The 18,133-nt window shown below is 40.7% G+C and overlaps 1 protein-coding gene across 2 annotated transcripts; it reads right to left on the bottom strand.

The window, feature by feature from the left end:
- Positions 1-1,330: 1,330 nt before the first annotated feature.
- On the bottom strand, positions 1,331-17,694 carry vegfab (vascular endothelial growth factor Ab). Of its 2 annotated transcripts, XM_026194506.1 has the most exons (8): positions 16,983-17,694; positions 14,895-14,937; positions 13,173-13,369; positions 12,659-12,735; positions 10,108-10,140; positions 5,948-6,022; positions 4,011-4,154; positions 1,331-3,094 (listed from the first exon to the last, which is right to left on the bottom strand). In XM_026194506.1, exons 1-8 carry the CDS (start codon positions 17,034-17,036, stop codon positions 3,073-3,075), a joined length of 645 nt encoding a protein of 214 aa, XP_026050291.1. In that variant the 5' UTR covers positions 17,037-17,694; the 3' UTR covers positions 1,331-3,072. The 2 variants fall into 2 exon arrangements, with proteins under 2 accessions (XP_026050291.1, XP_026050292.1); XM_026194507.1 differs by lacking the exon at positions 5,948-6,022 and having other exon boundaries at positions 16,983-17,671.
- Between the last annotated feature and the right edge of the window lie 439 nt (positions 17,695-18,133).

The raw sequence follows: 18,133 nt of genomic DNA, 5'->3' as shown, positions 1-18,133 counted from the left end.
CACCTTACGTAAAACTCTCACACTGACTTGCATGTCACTGAGCGAGATAAGTATTTGGTCTCTGTAATCTCTTTAATCAGAGATTCAGACACGGCTTGGGAGAAAGTGTTGTGGTCAGGTGAAACATAAATGCAGCTCTTTGGCACCAACGACCTGCCGTGTCAGAAATGCAGAGTACGACCCAAAGAACACCATCCCCGCTGTCAAACACGGAGGTGGAAACATTATGGTTTGGGCTGTTTTTCCTGCTAAGGCTACAGGACAATTTTACTGCATTGAGGGGCCATCCATCTATCCATTTTCTTCCGCTTATCCAGGGCCAGGTCGCACGGGCAGCAGCCCAAGCAGAGAAGCCCAGACCTCCCTCTCCCCAGCCACCTCCTCCAGCTTATCCGGGGGAACACCAAGGCGTTCCCAGGCCATTCGAGAGACATAATCTCTCCAGCGTGTCCAGTGTGTCCTGGGCTTCCTCCCGGTGGGACATGCCCAGAAAACCTCGCCCAGGATGCATCCTCGTCAGATGCCCGAACCACCTCAACTGGCTCCTTTCGATGTGGAGGAGCAGCGGTTCTACACTGAGCCCCTCCTGAATGGCTGAACTTCTCACCCTATCTCTAAGGGAGAGGCCAGTCACCCTTAGGAAGAAACCCATTTCTGCTGCTTGTAATGGCGATCTCGTGCTTTCGGTCACTACCCACAGCTCATGACCATAGGTGAGGGTAGTGGCGTAGATTGACCGGTAAATTGAGAGCTTCACTTCACTCAGCTCTCTCTTCACCACAACAGACCGGTACAGCGGCTGCAGTGGTGCGGACGCTGTACTGGCACCAATCCGTCTGTCGATCTCCCGCTCCCTTCTCCCATCACTCGTGAACAAGACCTCGAAATACTTAAACTCCTCCACTTGGGGCAGGGTCTCGTCCCTGACCCGGAGTGGGCCAATGGACCATAAATTATTGGATGAGAACCTTGTTCCTTTAGCTAGAACACTGAAGATGGGTCTGGAAGGGTCTTCCAGCAAAACAATAAAAAAACAAAACAAAAAAGTGGCCAAGAAGAAGCACATTAAAGTTGTGGAATGGCCCAGCCAGAAAAAAATGTGGTGGGAGCTGAAGCTTAGAGAGTTTCTGTAAAGAGGAATGGGCCAACATCCCTCCTTAGACGTGTACAAAGCTGGTGACCAACTACAAGAAACTCTCTCTACCATTAAATATTAGAGACTGTTCATTTCTTTGGAAGTGAGCACAACTTACAAATTCAGCAGTGAATTGAATAATTACTTCCCCACTGCAGCCGTCTATACTCAGATTTAACAAATGAAGATATTGCATGGTGCTTTAAGGTGGCATTTTATTCATTGAACTGAATATCGTTCTCTCATAAAAAATATATATATTTATGTGCAGGAGTTTCTTATTCGTCTCTTCGGCTTTCTTTCATTATTATTAGATGTGCGAATGTCACTTTGCCGCACAAAAACAGAAGAACACCGCTGCCCAATTAAATTTCCGAAAAACACAGCATTCACAACACAGCAACCCTTTTCTTATTTTTTATAAAACAATATGATTTGAAAATAAATATGCTTTACTGTTTACACAGACAAAGAAAACATGTTAATAGTGAAGAAGAGACAAAGGGATCTAATAATTAGGGCTCTAAGATTGATGGCAGAAAGATGCAGATTGTTATCCAGATTTGAAAACGGTGGTAGTGTTGTAGTATTGTATACTGAGCTGCGAGCAGTAGTTTTTTATATTTGCATCTTGGGCCGTGTACAAAACAAACGTCCGCTACTTACTTAAATACTTAAATACTTACTTCACACAGATGTATCCCATTCAATCACTCATATAGACATTAACTCTCACACACACACACACACACACACACACACACACACACAAGTTGAAATTCTACAGAGTACCCACGCCCTTAGATGAGACGGGTTGAAAAGGAGGAGGTGTTATCAGTACAAATGATCTATTTGGGAATGTTAAAATCATTTATGATTTTTTTGTTGTTGCTTATTTTGCTTCGTAGAAACGAGAGTAGCCATCAGTGACCTTACACATGGGGAGATAGGACAGCCACAGGTACATAACACTGCATACATAAATAGACCAAATTAAATATGGGTAGACTGAATACTGAAAAATACTCTATAACATAAATTATCTAGAATGAACTATTAGAGAGAGATATTAACTATGTACAGGTTTAGAGAAGCTGTATAATCACTGGATTCTGTATTGAGTTCAACATTGAAGAAAACTACGTCGACAGTTGACAGACTCCTGAAACAATGCAAACAAAAATAATTTAAAAAGCAGTACTCTTTCGTGAGGCACAGTTTTCAAATGGAATCAATCATACAGTGGTTTTCTTGTAGGACATAGCAATACATACAAACTCTATATTGATGACCAGTATCCCTTTAAAAGTATATGGCACTTCAGAGTCTCCTCTGATCACAGACGTGACCCATGTAAGCACAGGTCAGTGCTGCAAAGTCTTCAGAGGGAAGGAAGTGATATCACGAGGAGAAAAAAGGCAAAACGTCGTCTGAGAAAGGTCCATCCATCGCTTAAAAAAAAAAAAAAAGACACCCACGTCCTCTTCAGTCCTGCCTGCTGTTTTAGCAGTTAAATATATATTAGATTGAGAGGTTTCGCATGTTATGATTGAAACACAACCACAGTAGACTCGTATCCAGTGGAGTAATTGTACACAATGATCTGACGATAAGACTACACCTGCACTGCAAGCCTGCTAGAAATGCAAAACCACATAGCTCCTATTTTGCTTTTAGACGAATCATGGGCTTAGTTATTACAGTAGCAGCAACAATTCTGTATATTCTTTTTTTTCTCTCTTTAAATGTGGTCTATGTACACACAGATATACAGTGGGAGGAAATTTCAGTTCAGTCCTTCTTTTTGTTCTGTTTCGGTCCATGGGGAATGCTTTCCACAGAAAAGAAGAGCTTACAGTTCAAAGGTCAAAAAGTGCGTGCTGTGAAGTATCTCTAATATATTCCTTCATCTTGTACATCTGGTGCCCCCACTTCTCTCATCTTCTTGGCTTGTCACATCTAAACAAGAAGAAAGAGAAATGATCATAAGCGCAATAAATGTTGTTACGTTTCGGTTATAGGGAATTATAGGTTATAGGGAACAGCAAAATCAGCCTATTTTTAATTCTTTTGTCTTGCTCACACAAATGCAGGCAAGGTGGCATTTATTTGGAGATAACTTATCTCATAAACTCCCCTTCCAGTTCTCCATCTATGCCCTACTGTACTATAAGCTGTTCCGATTCATTCACCTCTCAGTACTATCTGGGGATCTGTCTGGCCCAGTAGGCCTACCCCAAACCCCATATGCTGTCACATCTACATAAGGGTGTGGTCCCAGCTAGTGAATTAATAATTAAGTCAATTTGCCGCTTGGTCCTGGGCAAGCAGGGATGCAGCTTTTTGAAATAATCATAGTTTAAAACAATGAAAAGGGCATTGAAACAAATTTCTGCAGACTGCAGACTTTGCCAGTTCAACATATATTTATCCAGAAACTGCAGTTCCTCAAATGACCCAAAATTCCTCACTTGAACCTTCAAATTGGTAGTACGCAAACCGGTTACTGGCATCTCAGTTGCTATAAATGCAGTCTATGATTTTATGTACTGTTTTTGCATTTAAAAGACTGTAAGACTACAAGAAACAGCATACAATTTTGTATGCAAACCATGTTCCAGTGCTAGTACATTAGATTACAGTAGTTTATAGTTGTACTAGAAGCTATAGTAGTCACGCGACTGAATATGAAGAGAACCTGCAAAAGCCTCCATAGTGGAGTCTAACAGGGATGTTGTGACTAGAGCCTGTTTGCTACCGATGTCATCTGACCGAACTATATTTGGATCTTAAGTTGGTTGCATTACTATAAATTCCACACAGGTTTTCCGTTTAGTCCAACAAATGGGTGAACCACTTTGCCGATGTTACTTACTTGCAGGTCCTCTCGTTGAGCTCTAGCTGGCGTTCTTTACAGTATTCGTCTGTGTGTTTGCAGGAGCACCGGCAGGTTGCAGGGTCCTGTACAAACAAACGCTTTCTCCTCTCTGAGCACTGATCACAACACGGCTCACAAACACTGGACAGACAACACAAGGAGATGGGGAGGAAGAAGGAAAGGCAGATTATCACAGTGCACCGTTATCACCCATAAGAAAGGTCACCCTTGGGTCAACCCTTTCATATGCTCCAGTTTGCTCCTCCGAGCCACTGCCAATTTGTGCATGTGACAGTTGTATAGTATTGCTCACAGGATCCCTCAGAGCAGGCAGAAAGTCAAGCAGTAGAAATAAACCTGCTCCCTACCCCCATCCTTGCCTAGCTGATTCGACCTCTCCTGAATGAACGATATGTGTTAGACATGCAGTTAGCGAAGCTCGAGACCAGTTCATGCATCACAAAGCAATATATGGCTTTAAAGTGCGGGTCAGTGACAGCGCACTTCTCACTGTCACTCTAAACTCGTGATAAAGAAGACTCGAGGGTCTGTTTGATGCACTGTTAGGAAAGATTTCATTTTATTGAAGGAAAGCCGAGGACTAGGTTTCCCACAGAGAGACATGAAATCAAAACAAAGGCTGAAAGTCATCTGAATTACAATTCTCAGCAGGTGTGAAGCCCCAGATACTTCATTGACATCTTAATATACAAATTACAAGTGAAAATACAGACAGGAATCTCTTCACAGTATGAACACTGAAGAAACATGATCTCGTTATATTACTTTTGAATAAAATATTAGTTTTTTATGGTTTCAGACACAAAAGCAGGCAAACAAAGAAATAAAAAAACAGTCCTTGCTAAACAATTTGCTGAAAAAAAAAGCAATAGATAGCATCACTCATATCTTCACATAACATGAAAAGTACCAGCATTAAGCACAGGACAGCAAAAAAACCAAACAAAAAACTGTTTGTAAAGATGAAAAGAACAAAGTGGGGAAAGGAGACGGGTACGAGACACAGCAAAGCAGCACAGACTCAACACTGAAGACGGGACTATGATTACAACCCTGGTGATCCCAGCACAGATACCAGAACAGTATGAGCCGGTTGGCAAAGCCATGCTGGTGGATCTGAGATCAGTGTCAGTAGACAGGAGGTTCATGTTACAGCTAGCAGCTGATCTAAGATCTGTTTATTTGAACTCCTTTAAACGTGGACATTATCAATAATAAAAAGAGCTATCTGACAAGAAGCCACAGCCAATTTGAACCCTAGGTTTTTGTCGGTTTTATGATACAATGCTGTATCTCGTCTCGAACATCAGTCAACCATTGCCTCGGTTATATTACTAGGAGATTAGTTGGAGATTTTGAGGTTAATGTTTATTCCTTGCAAGTTGGTATGTGGTCTGAAGTACCCCCTAGTTATCACTCAAAATTTAACTGAAGCTACCTTCGCAAAACACATCGGCAAACAGGGCATAGTCTAATATCCTGAACATAGACTGTAGATAAAAGGTGGACACAGCCAATATGAATTACCCATTCGTTAGCAAAGACTTCTTTTTTGCCATCGCGGTTTGTTCAAACGAGCGAGGAACGGATCTGACTAAGAAGCTGGATAGCTAAAAATTCCCCTGCTGGCCAGAAGAAAGAATACAGGTTTGAAAAACTTCCACAGTGGAAGTTCCTGAAACCTAAAAACTGTGTATGTCTTTTATATACAGTCTAAGATTCTGAATATTTAGGACATGGATGACAAGACAAAGTTTGGACACCACACGGAAGCAACATGCTAATCGATAGGGCCGATAAGCAAATTAAATGGTACAAATTAAAAGGGGCAAAATAACTCCTCCCAGATTAGCTTAATTATAAGAAGCGCAACACTCAGGTGCAGGTAGGTGGAGAAGGCAGAGCTGACATACGCATCATGAATTGTATTTTCAGGGTTTTTCTTTCGTTTTCTCTTTTGGCCTTTATTCTTGCCTGTCCGGGATTTTCTGCAAGAGAGACAGGAGAACAAGGCAGAGAGATGCCTGAGAGACTGATGAGAGTGACGTGCTTAAATCTCTGAATGATAATTGCTTAAGCCAACATGAATTGATCGCAATGTTTTTGGTTTTTAAAAAAATATGTATATCATTTTATTAGCTAAGAGTTTTAATTTTTGTTACTGATTGGCTTATATGGGATTCTAACTTCACACAAGGCTCTCTGGACCCAATTAATACGATGAGATATGATGTGAAATGAATGAGCGTAGTGAGAAAGTAACTCCATCATGAGTTAAATGACCTACAAATAACGCTTTTAGAAAGCAAGACAACAACTTATATCCTCTTTCTCAAAAAACAGCCAGAGTAAAGCAGCTCACTGTGTGAATATGATTAATATCGCATATTCCGAGACTAAGTTCCTTCACTGCCCAAAACTGGGCTCAAAAGATATGTATATATGTTTAAATAATAAGTACAATGACTCTGCAGAGAGTGAAAGCATATTGTTCTTTGTAGGTTATGGTGGGTGGAAGTTTCCCAGATGATCTGAATACAAAAAAAATTGGACTTTACCAAAACCACATCTTTTAGTCTATTCGGGCCAACTCTTTATCACTGACTCGACTTGTTACAAACTGCAGCACAATGAGAACAGGCCAGTGTGTGCTTACAAAGCATGCACCTGGTGTATAGGCTGGATTTCATATGCATTATTTATAACGAGCTGAGTCAGATATAATTCCGCTGCACAAGGTATATTTAATTATGCTGGAAACTTTTTGTTAGTTAGACGTAACAGCAAAAACATGATTACAAGTATCTATTGGTATTTATGGCTAGCATATATACAGTACATTAATTCTACTTTCTAAGTAAGAAAAAATACAAAATATTATAAATATTAGGAGGAATAAGAAATAAATAGAAGTGTTGCAATTGTATCATGCACAGAAGACGTGATACAACTGCAGTGTCAGACTCACAGTGATGTGAAAAAGAAAGTTTTAACAGGACTCTATGTAGTCCTGGTAAAAACTAAGTGCACCCCATGATACAAGAGCTTGTCGAACAATTTTTAGCAGCAATATCTTAAAGCGGTTATTTTCTGTAAGACTTTCAGTCTCACACATCGTTCTGGAGAAATTTTGGTCCACTTTTCTTCACAGCGATTCTCCAGTTCATCCATGTTTGCGGGAATTCATTTATGCACAGCTCCAATGCCCCTCCACAGGATTTCGATCAAGTTGAGGTCTGACTAGGCCATTGCAGCACCTTTCCTTTTAAAGCCATTCTGTTGGAGATTTGACTTGTTGTATGACCCAGTTAGGACCAAGCTTTGGTTGTCGGACAGATGGCCTCACACGGTCTCTAGAATACTTTGGTATATAGAGGTGTTCATGGCCGACTCAATGACTGCAAGGTGCCCAGGTCCTTTGGCTAGAAAACAAACCCAAATTATCATCCCTCTACCACTGTGGCTGATAGTCGATATAAGATGCTTTTGCCGATATGTTGTGCTTGTTTTCCCCAAATGTGGTGCTGTGCATTATGGCCAAACGTCTCCACTTTGGTCTCATCTGTCCAAAGGACATCGTTCCAGAAGTCTTGTGGTTTGTTCAGATGCAACTTTGCAGACCTAAGCCGTGCTGCCATTGTCTTTTTAGAGTGAAGATGCTTTTTCCTGGCAGCCTTCCAAACAAGCCATACATTTAACATGCTAACTGAGGCCTGTAGAGTCTGTAGTTTCTCTGAGCATTGCAGGGTCAGACCTTGGGTTGAGCTGACTCGGACGTCCACTCCTGGGAAGATTGTGGCATTGTGTTAACACACAGCTGAATGTTCCAGACCAGAAAACTGCCAAAACTTTACTTTTAAAGAGATATTAATTAATCGATTATCAATTAATTGATAATCAGCAAATGTACTCGATTAAATTATTATCAGTTAACCAAGTACATTTCATTATCAGTGCTTGGCTGCTATTTACTCTTTTAATCATTGTGGAAGCAAAAAGGGTGTACTTAGTTTTTCACAGGACCGTATAAAGTCCCGTGAAAACTTCATTTTTCACAGAGCTGTATAGTCCTGTGACCTCAGGTCATATCAAAGCACATAACCTGATGTTACTCCATTATTCAGTCACATAGGTGCTTTTTTTAAACTTATGTTCAGTGGGTGACCTTAAAAATAAAGTTGCCCTCTTTTTAGTATGACAGATGTTTTTCTTGAAGGTTTTGCTGCTGTTGGTAGTGCAGTCTGTCAAAGAATTTTAGATTTTTAGACTATTATTAGAATTGGATTCTCATTTGACTGAATCTTTCCTTATTTTACACGTCTCTTTCCACATGTGTCCACTCTGCACTTGACACCTAGCTACCTTATTGATGGGCAAACCAAATTTCATTTTATGAAAATGACTGGGAAGGAAGGCTGCAGCCATGCTAGCAGCACATTTAGGTTTAACTTTAGCACAGCAGTGCTTTGAGCTAAATGCAACATCAGCATGGTAACTTGCTCACAATGACAATGCTAACATGTTGATGTGTAGCTAGGTAAAAGGCTATTTAGCCTTGGTTTAGTGTATTAGCATGATAACATTTGCCAATTAGCACTATGCCCAGCCGCGGCTGGTGGTGGTATGTTGTTAGTTTTGCAAATACGTATTCATAATCCAAAGCGGGTGATATTGATGGCGCTTTATGAATGATTGGAAGGGATCAAATTATTTTCTGCAGACCATCACCACTCAATGGATGTGTGCAACATTCAAGACTGTCCACCCACTAGTTGTTTTTTCCCCACCTAAACATGAATGTAATAGAGAACAAGTTGGGGGATAACCAAAGTCATGATTAATATTGAAACGATTACTGTTTTCTTGTACAAAATGCGCTAATAATTGTAGAGAATTTTTAGTTCAGGGAAAACTGCGGATGGACTGGCAAACTGAAAAGAATCTGTCATTGCTATCACTGTGAGCATGGCTAAAAATAACATTTTGATTCAGGGATGTATCTGGATCACAGACTGCAGAAGTCATAAATGGGGCTAACTAAGCCCCATTTAGGACTGATTGATAAATACAGCATCTAGGTCTGTGTAACAGAATGAAGCAGACGTGTTTCAAATGTAAAATCCACACAATTTCCGCAGAGACGTTGATAATTAACTAATTTCACAACCTCAACATAATGAGTCATCCTAACAGACTTTGAGACTCTTGCCTTAGAGAGGTTAGCCAACATGAATCAAAATATCAGAAACAAGAACATGAACTGTTACCCTAAAGTAACACCCCACCAAAGCCACACTCGCAAAAACAGTTAAAGCAAAGTTCAAGAAGATCACGCAGCTACCCCTTATCTATATGACAGACGACCTGACATAAAACCAAAACAACAACCCCACAATGGAAAAATATCAACGGCTACTCACAGAAAGAGGATTAAAGAGTTTAATGACCCTTAGCACACTGACTTCTGTAGTATTCAAAGGGAGGCCCTCTTAAGATAGGACTATAAACACAAAAGTTTAACAGATCTTCAAAAACACTGTTATCTATATCAGAGGAGTCAGAAACCAAAGTTGCAGAAGTCAAGTGGCATCTACACAGCAGAGACGAGGGAGACGAATGCAGATGAGATAGAAAAGGTGGGAAAGGTGTAAAGGACAGGTTTGCAAGTGCAATGAACTCATCAAGTGTCACTCATTGACCTGAGAGGGATTAGCTGGTATTCCCAATGTTTATTATCTGACAGCAGCATGTTAATTTGTGCTCACTATAGGACGATCTCATGTTGCTTGTTCACTGAGGTTTTGATGACATGTTATTGCTTTTGGCTTTTCTATCTGTGTTTTTGTCTTTCTTTTTTTATATTAAAGAAAGAAAAAAGGAGGAAGTGGGAGTGGGAAAATAACAGGCACATCATTTATGTTCAAAAGGGACTATAGTATAATTTGGGAAGGCTGAGAGTTGCAGACAAATGATTGTTTGTTGGCAAGGCAAAACCGGAAAAAGATCAAATCTCAAGTCCCTATTGTTTTCCACCCAAATCACAATCTCCATGCAGAAAGAGCGCTGTACTCACTTTTCTTTCTTTTCTGTCACTTCATTCTTTAACCTGAAAGGCAGAAACAAAACAACATGACATTAGATCACAGCATGCAACTGTATCCCGGTAAACAGATACTTATCAAGATCATCAGGGACTGGGGGCTTATTATCATCATGGGTGGAATCACATGAATCTTTTCACATCACATTGCGTCACCGTCCTTTACCAGAACCTATGATAAATCTAGTTTCTTTTCAAGTATCTGGCATCTGCAACTGGCAAGTGAATTCAATTTATTGGGAAATTTTGCAGTTCTTGGATTATATTCATTGATGGATCCACACAAAACACATACACACAACTACAAACACATTTTGACAGGTTTGCTTCACTTCCCAGCCAATAACAGTGTGGAGTTGCTGGCATATCTGGAGGCAATAGTTATTCCAAAGTCTTAGGAAACAATGTTTCCTGCAAGGTAATAGACCACTTGCCAAGTTTCTGCTTTACATAGTAGTACAGCAAGTCTGCACAGGATGGAGAACGCATGACAGTATATGTGTTTACATATACTGTACATTAGGATACAAATTCTTTACTTCAAGTAGCAACACAGTAAAACTACCCAATTACAAGCTAAACGTCTAGTTTTAATTTAAAAGTTGAGTAGTTACAAGAACAAAACTGTACTAAAGCCAACCCTATACTGGAGGATAGACCCTTTAAATACTTACACTGGGTTATAGCTAGAGTTCATACTGCCATATAGCTAAAGTGTTTTAAGCACCAGTCACAAAAACACAAAGTATAGGACTGAGCAGCTTTTTTCCAGAGGGGTCTGCCTCTCCAAACCAGGGGCATGCTGATCAGGTTTTTAGAGTAGGTATGTCTGTACCTGTAGGTTATAAATATGCTGGCAAAGCTTTCTCATTTACATATGTCTGAATTCTACTGGTCAATCACATCAAATGCAGTCAGTCCAAGTGGTGAGCATTTGCTAAAATGTAGCGTCAGCACCATCAGCGATTGTTCAGTGACAATGTAGCTTTTGATGTGCAGTCATAAACAATGACCCACTGATGTAAAAAGAGATCTAGGTGCAGATGATTCCCAGAAGGGTTGTAAACTTAACAAAACCAAAAGCTATCAACCAACCCTTTAATGTACAATGTGTATATATATATATATATATATATATATATATATATATATATATATATATATATATATATATATATATATATATATATATATATATATATCAGTTTCCCAGCGACTTAATAGCTATAAAGCAGTTCCTGTAATAGTTAAGTCATAATTTTAAAATAGAACTAAATGGATTCATAGCACCATCTAAATTTTTATAAAGGTGTCTTAAAGGTTTATAGCTTCAAGTAAATGGTGAACTAGGACGTCACTGCTGCAGACATGCAGAACTAATTCCCTGTGGATATTTTGCCCAAATTCGGAAGTTTGATGGACAAGTGGCTTCAACGTGAGATACAGTTTAAAAAAAAAAGAAGAGCTATTCAACTCGGCCTTTGGCCAATACTCATACTTGCAATGTTTGCTTTATTGTCAGGGTTTCCTGAAACGTGGGAGGATTAGTAAACCTTGACGCTCTGTCAAGGTTTACTAATTCATGACACAGAGCTCAAATCTGCCATCATAATGTCACGAGTATGGAAAACTACACATGTCCAACAAGAAACAGCAAAAAAGGTGACAAGAAAAAGTGATTATATAGTGTTTGTTGATGCTAGGCCACAAGAGGGACATCATTTGATGTTGATAATGTTACTTGTTTCACCTATTTCTGCCAGTCAAAGCAAAACAGCAAACTGACTGGATCCGTGGTAATTTCAGTCACAGTTAACCTTGTCTCTGGGCAGTCTGTGAGAGGGTCCAGAGACAACTTGTGAACCATCAAACCTAAGACAAGGCCACATCTAAATATAACACTGAATAAAAGCCTCTGAATAGAAGCCATATATACCTAGTTTCCACTGATGCAGAGCCTTTGCATACATGGCAGAAGCTGGGGTAATTTGCACAGGGAAGGGTCTGAGATGGACAGAATCTGCAGTGCACATCGTTCGAACAATAATACAGTGCTGTTTTTGCAGCACCATATTGCCCCAGTAAAATGCAAAATGCCACTTTATAACACTTATCTCACAGACCTATATCTAAACTATGGACCGAGGAGCGATCTCCTTGTCGCAATTGCAAACAATGCTTTAGAGGGCATTGTACTCGATGGAACCAAGATGAATGTAAGCAGCATTGTGAATGTCTGCTGTGATGTGTTCAAACCTGCTCGGGTCTTTTTAGAATCAGCGAAGTGAAAGAAGCAAAGATAAGATATGGATTTAGGTGATACACATCTGGTGAATGTGTCAGATGAAAACTTCAAACAATAACTTCACATGGCGTGCTTGGCCAACTTCCACTCTGCTCCACAAAGGCACGTTGATTTGCCTGCAGTGATGTTTGGCTGTGCTTTGTGTGGATGTGAGTATGTGTGTGTGTGTGTGTGTGTGTGTGTGTGTGTGTGTGTGTGTGTGTGTTCAGGGTTTCTTACCTACACTCGCATGCGCTGTGTTCTGTAAAACTCATGAAAATATCATTTTTTTGCCTCCTGGGATTAATTCTTTTAATCTGTAAAAGAAAGAGAAAAATAAGAAATACACGTTGGTGTGTCGTATTTCTAAATATCCAGTGTCCTTCATTGTTCCTCAAGTTAAAGTCAGGGTAGTAATATAATAGAAAAGGCAGATCCGAATGGATCCAAATGCACAGCTTTTGCATGCTACAATAGGGTTCAGTGCTCAAAGGTCACACCTAAGCAGCCTTTGAGCTATGTGCACTTGGACAGGCTGAAGGGGCTTTTTTATGCTAAGTACCATGAGGGCCCTGGGCTGGTCGGACGGACACTTGTAAAGCCTGTGCACCTTCTTAGCTTGACGTTTGGGCAAAAATAAACTGAATAAGTGTCCATATTTAGGATACAGACATATCCTTCTTTGGCATAACTGCCAAAGAAGAAAAAACAATATAAAAACACAAGTATTACTGCTCCAAATAACGTTGCTGACCTCCATTGTAACGTTATAAGTGGATGTCGGCGTGCACTGCAGCATCTCGTCGTTGCAGCAGCCGGCACAGCGTGTTAAAACGACGCATGACGGGATGAAGATGTGCTCCACCTCATCTGGATACTCCTGCAGAATTTCCACCAAAAGCTCCCGAGGTTGACACAAACTCTTGTTGTACACCTCCATCAGAGGGATCACTGGGAGACAGAGTAACAGTGCACACAGTTAGAAAATGGCAGAGGAGCCATAGTATAAGTGAGTCACTCCTGAACACACACACCTAAATGGAGATGTGAATAAAGAAAATTGGCAGGCTCACAACAAACACTATACACATAAACATGCACACACACGTTTTATGTTGTATTATTCCATCGAGTAGCGCTCGGTGTCTACCATCAAATACAGACTGGACTGACCTACTTTTACACACTTATGTAATTCCTCACTGAAATTAACAAGTACTCCTCTATGTTGTGTTTCCAACCCCTTTCACTTTTCACTTCAGGAGTGACGTTACCAACCCTCCAGCTTCACCAAAGGCCTCTCAGATAGACTCAAGAACCCCTTCATCAACACCAGCTCTTGTTTATTTGAGCTAATTAGATCCGGACTACTCTCAGCTTACCAATTAATCTGTGCAATTACTTTTAGCTTACCATTCATCGTTTAGAGAACAGTATCAACTTTTTTACCCATATTGGCTTACTTTTTCAGCTGTTCATTTGCCCATCTCACCTCTAAATCACAGTATTAACAGTTTATCTGTTACTTTATGTTAACAAACCCTATCCACATATGTGTGACCCTCAAATGTATTTACCACCCCTTCATATGTCAGTCAGCGATATCCTTCAGTCTCATTGGCAGTCTTTACCGCTATTGCCATCTACAGGTCAAACTTTTAGGTTATTATCTCAGCATCTTTCCAAATATCCATGTTAACTATAGAAGTATCCCCTAGGGTAGATGCACCCTGACTCGGAGTCACTGCTGTCTGACGTCATCACCTGCACTGAATATTCTCTGGTCTTGAATGTCACCCAATTTTTGTATCCATATTGCCTAAAGCTGTAAACTAATAGCCTGTTGTGTGCTTTTCACCTTCAGTCTATTTCCCCCCCACACACCAACCTCCCGTCACTGAGTCTTTGCAGGAGTTCTGCTCTTGAGAAAGATGTTAGCACACAGACCAGCAATACCTCCAGAACATCACTCAGAGCATTGCTGGACCTAAAACAACCCCAGTCTGAGAACCCTCTGGGAAGCCAAACCAAACATGCTGGGCCTGAGCAACATCACGAAGTTCAGCTTCTGATTGTCCAATTTATGTTGGGCAATGCTGGGATTGTGCAAAACTAAACTTAAGGCCAAGAGGGTGACATTCCTTTCTATAAAAGACTCTGGTCTCTATAACATTTCACCAGCTTAACCTCAAACGAGGAGGAATGCTGTTCAACATGAACGTGTCCAACGGTAAGATTTAGAGATGAAACAGCTCATTTTCTTTAGCTTAAAAAAAAAAAAAAAAAAAAAAAAAAGGAGAGTCATGGTCCCGGATGACTCTCCATAGGGTCAAATGACAATTTTGTCCACTAGGAGGCAATAATTTGCCTTTAATGTCAAGGTGAAATTCAAACCAGCCCTTTGTTTTATTGGCTTTTAGCCAACCAGGGAGTCCAGCACAGACTGTATTCCCACGGTGCCCTGTAGGACACCTACCGTTATGTGGACCTCTTTCTGTTTCCCTCGGTATGTGGGCACTCTGCAAGAAAAAAGAAATAAAAAAAGCACGCCGTTAGTTACAGTAGATTGTGCAAGAACTTAGCATAACCCTCTCCATGCCCCTTACTTATCCACAGTTGTGCCAAAGACATATTTACATTATGACATCGCTGTTGAAACATGAAAACCACACAAACATGCCTCTTATCACAGGCCAACCTACACACGGTATAGACTGCAATCACATTTTAAGGGTTTAAATATTCATAAGCTTTTAACACTAATAACAATAAGGTTCTATAGAACATCAGCTGTTCATCCGAGGGGTAGCAGTTTTTCAAAATAAAACACCCGAAGATACAATTCCTTAATCAGCCTGCTCCTAGTCTAATTATAACTTATATGTATATGTGGTGAGGGAGGTCGTATATGGGCAAATGTTTGATCGGAGGCACAGCGTGTCAAACCATCTGACCTAAGTTCAGCCACATTAACGTGACCAAACTTCATAAACTTCAGGATTGGCTGTTTAGTTTCAGTTACTAGACCTTTATTGTTGTGCTGCTCCACTGCCTCCAGGCAGCACGGATTAATAACCGCTGCCATTAAAGCCGGCAAGAATTTCAGCCTGCTACTTTCCCCTCACAGGGGGGTAGCTGTCACCACACCAGTTGGGCCACAAAGGATTTTTTTTTTGGCAACTTTCCATTCGTTCGTTACGCACAATGCCGTCTCGTCTTCACACACGCGCGCGCGCACAACCCTTCCCTCTCCCATTTTTTTTTCACATAGGAGCACGCGCAACTCACGCAATATCTCACCAATGTTGCATGAGATACGGCCTGTGCCGAGTGAGCCGGCATTTGGCGATAAGAAACTCTTTTCTGTTTCTTAATGAAAGGAGAAAGGAGGAGGAAAGAGGAGGAGGAGGGGGAAAAGAAAAGAAAGAAAGGAGAGGAAAAAAATGAAGAAGGTCGGTTTGTTAGCAGGCCCCACCCCCTTCTGGTGGCGTGAGAGGGTCCAACCTTGTGGGCTGAGAGACCCCAGCCCCCCCAAAAAGCGCACTATACATTAATGTATGGGTGTCAAGCTGCCAGCACCGGCTCTTAAACCGAGTGATGATACATGCCGGCTTATAGACGAGCATTTTAGCCTTCACCCGCGTGCAGTCCAGTGTTGATTGAGAGGCCTAACTGTCATTAAGTGATCCAGTTAGTTCAATGAACACTTCACCGGACTCCAGCCTGCTAGTGCTTTTATTATGCTGGGGCTGAGATGCTCGCGAGAGGAGCTGTGTTGCCGCCGGAAACCAAAAGGAAGCAATGGGCTCTTTTGAAAGTGGTGTTACAAGAAAGTCCAATCATGTTACAGGAAAACGCGCAGCCTCCTACTGAGGTTGTATTTTTTTTTCACCTTGAAACCTTTGCTCAAAGCCATACCAGCAGTTGATTAATGATTATATAAAAACGATTTACAGTGGGCACTAAAGCGCCATTACAATCCCGCCGCTAGATCGGCTGATTAATCTCGGTTTGAGGGGGATGACTAACGTTCGGTCACTACTGGAATCAAGGGTTGAATTCCAGTTTGAGAACTGGAGCCGCTTCTTGTAGCAGAAAAAGCCAGAATGCCGGTAGTGAACCTGCTCACAAGTCCTAAATCAGAATGGAGCCACTGCGCCTTTAAAGCGTAATAATATCTCCAAGGTGGTTTTTTAGAGCAGGCCTGCAGTCAGCCAACGCCAAACTTAAGATGATTTTTCTGCGTTTTAATAAAAGAAATAAACACTTAGCGTAGATTTACAGGATAAAAAAAAGGCTCGCAACACCCGCCGAGTGTGTGTGGGTTATGTTTATACAACGCCACTTTTGCGTAATGGCTGTTTAAATCTCCTCAAAAAAAAAAAAAAAAAAAAAGCCACAAAACATTTGAGCTTGTTTAAACACGAGCGGTGACCTAGCTAGAGGAAAGACAAGGACAAGCTACACATTAATGAGCAGTCCCTACATGGCTCAATAGATGTGATCTTTTTTTTTCTTTTAAATTTGTTCTCTATGGGTCAGTTTGCTGTCCGGGGACACTCACCTTGACAGCTGACAGCGTCAAAAATAATAGTGTCAAACTGTCAATAAAGTTCATGGTGTTTGAAATCCAATCCAAGGGGGCAGACGATCTTTGTTTAGAAAAAAATAAAATCAGCAGGCCAAATGTGGCTTTTTGTTCTCAAGCATGAAGTTCACAAGTACGACAATATACAAGAGGACCGGCTAAAACTTCTCTGAAAGGGCAGGAGGTTGTAAAAGCAAATCCATGCTGGTCCCAAGGATACAATCCTTCGCGTGTTAACTACTTCTTCTTTTTGTCTCAACTGTTGCCAATTATTTTCAAGATATCCAGAAACACGAGAATCCAAGATGCACAACGTCTCACATTGTTCCGCAGCAGATCTTTATTTTCTTGCAAGGGAGTAGCAATCCACATTACAGAAATAATCCCATGCTTGTTGAGCCAGGCGTCTCCAAGTGTCTGTCCATTTGAAACTTGAAGCCGTGGACGAGGATGATGTTCAGTGGAAAAGAAAACCGCGGTGTCAGTTTAATCGTGGCGAGAAACTTTTGTCTCTTTAGCTCTGGCTGATTTATCTTTAACCCGGTATCATCACTCGGCTCTTGTCTTAGTGCGTCCTCTTCTGTCTGTCGTATAGTGTGGAGAGATCGCGGTACGAAGGAAGTGAATGATCTGGTAGGTGTGTCCTATAGAGCTCTGCGCTAATAGGAGCCCAGAATGCCCCCACCAAAAAAGAAAAAAAGTGATCTTATACATGTGTAATATTGCATATAGGCAAATAGGCAAGATTTACAAAGGGGTTATATATAAAATAGACACATGATCAGTTTTATATCATTATATCTGCGTTGTTGTATCTGTCCTCTGTTCTACATTATGACCAATCCATCCCTTAAAATATCGTTGTAGAACTGTTATGTGACATTTCATGAAACTTCGTTTCCCCTCTTGGCCACAGCTGCCTTGAAAAATATATTTTAAAGTCGGTAAAACGCCTTCCATGTAAAAAAAAAAAAAAAAAAAAGAATATGTAAAAGTCACTTTGGAAAAACAAACAAACAAAAAACAAAAAAACAAAACAAAAAACCCTGAATGAAGCTCCTACTGTGTGCCAGGTATGCTCTCTCTGGCTCAGAATGACTCGATATCAGTTTAGAGATATGGTTGAT

This window comes from Astatotilapia calliptera, chromosome 15 (genome assembly GCF_900246225.1).
Source record: "Astatotilapia calliptera chromosome 15, fAstCal1.2, whole genome shotgun sequence".
NCBI classification, from domain to species: domain Eukaryota; kingdom Metazoa; phylum Chordata; class Actinopteri; order Cichliformes; family Cichlidae; genus Astatotilapia; species Astatotilapia calliptera.
This window is presented reverse-complemented; position numbering and strand designations above follow the sequence as displayed.

Coding starts and splice junctions, on each gene's coding strand:
- vegfab (XM_026194506.1), bottom strand. CDS start 17,036: ATGAACTTTATTGACAGTTTGACACTATTATTTTTGACGCTGTCAGCT. Junction 13,370..14,894: donor AGAAAGAGGTCCACATAACG/GTAGGTGTCCTA, acceptor TCTGTCTCCCAG/TGATCCCTCTGATGGAGGTG. Junction 6,023..10,107: donor GTGACAGAAAAGAAAGAAAA/GTGAGTACAGCG, acceptor TCTCTCTTGCAG/AAAATCCCGGACAGGCAAGA.